At 44.4% G+C, this 5,909-nt stretch overlaps 1 protein-coding gene across 1 annotated transcript in view; it reads right to left on the minus strand.

Moving 5' to 3' along the window:
• The window catches only part of si:dkey-29p10.4 (tripartite motif-containing protein 14), a 30,108-nt gene that overhangs the window by 7,796 nt on the left and 16,403 nt on the right, over window positions 1-5,909 (minus strand). Inside the window, exon 9 of the mRNA XM_024140958.2 lies at window positions 629-774. Within this exon, the coding sequence (XP_023996726.2) occupies window positions 629-774 (146 nt within the window). The remainder of the gene's footprint in view (window positions 1-628; window positions 775-5,909) is intronic.

A 5,909-nucleotide genomic window follows, 5' to 3' on the forward strand; every position in this document is an offset into this window, starting at 1 on the left:
TAGCCTCTAGATTGGTTTATAGAACGTCAGTCACCTCTGATAGCCTCTAGATTGGTTTATAGAACGTCAGTCACCTCTGATAGCCTCTAGATTGGGTTGTAATCAACAGAGCGGTTTCTGTTTTCTTCCTACAAAATGTAGCTCAATCTTTTGAACGGTTTAAGCTACGACATATTATGACCCCTTCACTGACAGATACGACGAACACGAACACGCGTGTGTCTTCAGTGTCCTTCTACACGGACCAAGCCGCGAAGGACTCGTTAGAACAGAGTGGACAAGACCAGGAACTAAAATCAGACGGGGGCGGGTGAAAAGATCATTAACGATGTTATTTTCTACATAGAAAATCATGCAATTTTTTTTTTTTTTACCTTATCTTCTGAACTTGCCAAAACCTTTCTGATGCATTTCACTTCCTTCCGATTGAAATACTGTCAGATTCTGTCAGGCTGATTTGTAATAGATGGTCATAGCCCTTTTTTTTTTTTAAGTAAACATTGGCCGTTGATTACGTCTCTTTTTTCACAAGTTGGGGACGCATATTTTATGGGTCGCAGGCCAAAAAAGTTTGGGAACCTTTGGTGTAGGTACTGTATGAGATAGGGGGGAGGGGGGGGTCACTTACAGAGCAGCCTGAAGGGGTCCCGGTCAGGCAGGGAGAGGACCACTGAGACCAGCCGCCTCTCAGTCCACTGCTGTAGGCATCCCAGCCTGGCTCTGTCCACCGTCTCTGGAACCTCCAGCTCCTCCACAGAACAGCTCTCAGACACACTGGAGGGGGAGGAGACAGGATATGAGGTTTACTCTCAATACAGGCTTAAACGGTACAACTCCTCTGAGACTTAAAAACGCGCTAAGCAACGGACCTCCTACTTACTATTAACCGCAGTACATCACACAACACCAACCACACTCAGCTCTGAGCTTAACCACACGGTAGCACCATTAACATCCTCTTACCGTTAACGGTACCACTCCTCTGAGCTTAAATCGGTACATGCTCTTACTCTAAACGGTAACACCACACACCACAAAATCCATCTGAGTTAAAACGGTACAACAAAACATCACTCTGAGAACTTAAAACGGTACATCCTCTGAAGCTTGAAACACGGTACACACATCCTCTTCAACTTAAACGGTACACACCTTCTCTAGACTTAAACGGATACACACACACGACCCCACATACCTCTTTACCTTCAAACGGTACACCCAACACACACAACGGAACAACCACAAATTCACCTACTTGCCGTGCATGAAGCAGCATTACACACAGGTCACACAGTGCCTCCTTACCTATCCAAATTCGGTAGCACTAACCCTCCTCTACCAGGATTTAAAACGCGTACTACTCAAATCCTCTGAGCTTAATATCGGTCAAGTAACCATCCTCTTTGCAGGCATCTAAACTGTGACTATTAGTTGGACGTTAATAATTCCAACACACCGTCAGAGGAGTGAGCTACACACATCACTCATCGAGATTCAAGTACAGAAAGCAACCACACAACACACACACCATCTCCTCACTTCAACCTAAAAGTCGGTAGCATAAATTCATCGTGAGCTTTAAACGTGCTTAACAATTGTTCGTAACCTCTTCGTCTGATTTAGCCCAACGCATTAAACAGGTAGCAACATCTACTAGCCATCTCAGATCACCTTTCTCAAAATTCTGTCTCCTCTCGTTATCAGTGCTATCTCCAACTCCACACACCAACTCCGCAGTAACGATGGCAAGTCCCCACCCCTACAGAGCCGGGTTTATGGACGCGTTCAAGGACCGCTGCGGAGGAAGAGAGGGCTATACAGCACGCACCGCCCCATGCTCTCGGCGTAGACATGCTGGACCACCTTTATGCTGTACAGAACACCTCCGCCGTAGGCGCCTCTAGAGATGAGCAAAGCAATCTGTTGGGTGGGTCTGTGTCCAACCATGGTCCATAAGACGGGGGCTGGCCGGCGCACAGAAATCGCATCAGAACATTTCACAGCACCAGGACGTACACCTAAACTACACACACACACACTCACTAACACAACACAACCTGATCCCACATTCAGGTGGATTCGAGCATTTCATTGCAGTCCCAAAACAGCAGACATTCCATATTATCACAACATTAAGGAAGGCATCCCACTGATGAAATCCATCCGATTAGACCATCATAGTACAGCATAAGCCTCTAAAGGAATATCAGTTGTTGTTATGTTGGTCTTTTGTTGTGTTGTGGTGTTATCGACGATTGTGGCATGGAATGGCAGATAGAGGGTTTGTCAGGGTCAAAAAGCTATTCCATAGTTCATATGGTGTAAGGATCATATACCCGCCCTTTGTGTCCGTGAAAACAGAAACTTAGGTCATGTGGTCTACGTGACAGTGCAGTATATCGAAATTGGCAGAGGATATTTATGAACAACTGAAGTATCATACTACACGGACATCGAGACGGTTCACTAACCTCGGCATGCCTTAACCCTAAACCCTAATGTTAATCCTAACCTTAACCTATTTTAATACCCACACGATCCCACCGGAGTACGAATATCAGCGTTCCATTTTGAGTAGGGAGCTTGGTAAAAGCGAGTGTAGGCCGTCCACACCAAACCAGTTCTACCCCCCCCAAACACTAAACGAAGGCTACGACCCTGCATTTACCCTAAAACTACCAGGGATCGCAGACGAACAGAACCACAACTCTGAAATAACAAATCGTGCCTTGGTTTATAGAATCGTCAGTCCACCTCTGATAGCCTCTAGATTGTTTATAGAACGTCCACAGCCTCACACCTCTGATACAGCCCTCTAGATTGGTTTTATTAGAGAAACGTCAGTCACCTCTGAATAGCCTCTAGATTTGGTTTTATAGAACGTCAGTCAGCAATCTGATGGCCTCTATTGGTTTATAGAACGTCAGTCACCTCTGAAGCCTCTAGATTGCCGTATTATTAGAACAAGTCAAGATCACACTCTGATAAGCGCAATCTAGATTGTTTATAGAATACGTCAGTCACCTCTGATAGCCTTAGATTGGGTGTAAATCAACAAAGAGCGGTTTCTGTGTTTCTTCCTACAAAAATAGATAGGGCTCAATCTTTTTGAAACGGTTTAAGCTTACGAGCATTATTATGACCCCTTTCACTGACAGTACGCACGAACACGAACACGCGTGTGTCTTCAGTGTCCATTCTTACACGGACCAAGGCCGCGAAAGGACTCGTTAGACACAGGTGGCAGACCAGGACACTAAAATCAGCAGCGCCCCGCCGCGCACTTGTGATGAACCAGCCATCAATCCCTAACCCACGAGAGTTATTTCTTACATAGAAAATCATGCAATTTTTTTTTTTTTTTTATACGCTTATCTTCTGAACTTGCCACACAAACAATTTCCAGTCACTTTGAAATGCATTTTCACTTCCTTCCGAAGTTATGAATAATAACGATGTCAGATCTGTCGGTCTCTGATTGTGTAAATACACTCCTGAAGAAGTGGAGCAGAAGTAAGAGAGGAACCTTATGATAAAATATGTTAATAATCTAGCTCATAACATTGGTAGGTCCATGAGTTACGTGCTTTCACTTAGTTTTCATCATTAAGTTAGAGAGGAGAGACCTGCTTATTATATTCTTATGCGACTCGAAAGAGTCCAAAAAAAGCTTTGAAGACCTTGTGTCTCAGTTGTACGGCATAATAGATCACTGCACGATCCTATAGGAGGCCAGCACAAGGCGGGAGATAGCACGTAGACCTTACAGAGCAGCCTGAAGGGTCCTCCGTTGCTAGGCAGGGAGATCGAGACACTTCTGAGTGACCCGACAGCGAGTGCCGCTAATCAGCAATCATCTGTCAGTCGAATAAGGTCAGACTTCATTACTGAGCACACAGGCCCGAGCGAGTAGGTACGACACCACTCACCTCTGCGATTGACGTTCCAGTTCCATCTCTCCAACAGAAATTATGCTTCTCTTACGTACTATCCACATGAGAGCGAAGGTAGACGGAGAGGAGGCAAATATGAAGGGTTACACTCTCAATAAAACATTGGCGGTACATAGCTAAAGATATCAAGCTAATACTAGAACCTATATTAATGAGCAAGCACTGACTTACCTTTGAAGTATCTGTTAAATAATACCCAACACGAGAAATAAACTTAGGACACACCGCGAGTACACGTAAAACACCCAGAGGTATAAAGAAGGAAAAAGCTTGCGACTGTAACAAAGGATCTAATACAGCGTGTTTTGTCACTAAGTGCTTAACGTTCAGTTGTAGTAGCATCCTGTTACATTGTCGTAAGTGGTGGTGTACCTTAAGCTGGTGGTATCAGTGGTGCAGGCTCGTGTAGATCGTGGTTCAGCATTGTACGCTGGAACGGTGTATGCTGAGCATCCGGTATTCATTCGTCGATTCATGTTTGTTAGCGCGTAAGACTGTAACAACCCGAAGTTCCGATAACAGATACACATCCCCATTCACTGACAAAGAAATAATTATACAGACATCCGTACACGTACAGAGGAAGAAAGGAACCGAAGAGAAAATAAAAGCGATAAACGGATAGAGCATCCAACACAAAAGAAGAGAGTTGAAATAAGATCAAACAGCTTAACTTTATCTTATCACAAGCAATCAGAATACCTACTTCATCTACCTCCGTCTCAATCCTATATTCGAATTGTATGTCCATCCCGTATCATTGCGTCCACAGCAGGTGATTCAAGAAACAAGCTCACGTTCTAAGAAGCACTACGCCACTGACACCCATATAAACACGTCAAAACATTCTTAAATTAGACTAACCTACGCAGGCGATCACGTATTCACTGCATCGTCACTATATGTTATAAACTACTTAATACGAAATCCACACGATTACGATCCAATCCCAATCAGATACTTAGCCTAACATCAAAGCAGACATTAACGCTAAAAGTAGACTGCACTAAGGAGTAAATTACTTAACGTTCACTCTTCGCAGTATGTCTCAGAGATATTGAGCACTACACACTCATACACTGATTAGCACAATGTTCGTATTATCCTAAACTACGCATACTCACGTACACGTCAAGGTTATCCAGACTACATTACTCAACCGCAATCGTAATTCCACACATGTCACATTTAAACGCTAATCATACAGCATTCCGATATATTCACACGTCCCAATGCTAAACTATTCAGCATGCGCGCGCTACACAGATACACAGGGATGGCATAGGACAACACTACAAAGCATAAACCGTGACACGTCACAATGCTAACTAGCAGCATCGCGTACGCACGTCAGATGAAAGTATGAAAGAAAGCCCTCTATGCTCAACTCAAACATTGCATCAGCCACGTCAACAAACTCGCTAAATACGCCATCTCTACACGTACACAGTCATAACTCGCTACACTACAGTCATCGTCAACACCCACGTCGTAATCGCTAACTACATACAACGCAATTCCGTAACGTCCACACAGCTAACGTACAGCAATCCGTAAAACACGAACTCAACATAATGCTAACTACAAGCATCCGTACACACGTCAACAAACGCTAACCCTACAGCATAACCGTAACCCGTCACAACACAAAAAACGGCAACTACAGGGCATCCGTAGCACGTCACACCATGAACTAACTACAGCATCACGCTACACGTCACAAACAACCCACCAATCCTAACTAACCAGCATCCGTACACACGTCACAATGCAACTAAGCATCGTACACGGTCCACAAAATGCTAACTACAGCATCCGTACACCGTGCACACCCCATGCTAAACTAACAGCATCCGTACACGTCCAATGTACTACAGCAATCCGTACACGTCACAACCACGCTACTACAGCATCCCGTACACGTACACAACACCCACGCTAACTACAGCAATCCGT

The sequence above is a fragment of the Salvelinus sp. IW2-2015 genome, unplaced genomic scaffold (assembly GCF_002910315.2).
Source record: "Salvelinus sp. IW2-2015 unplaced genomic scaffold, ASM291031v2 Un_scaffold2340, whole genome shotgun sequence".
NCBI classification, from domain to species: domain Eukaryota; kingdom Metazoa; phylum Chordata; class Actinopteri; order Salmoniformes; family Salmonidae; genus Salvelinus; species Salvelinus sp. IW2-2015.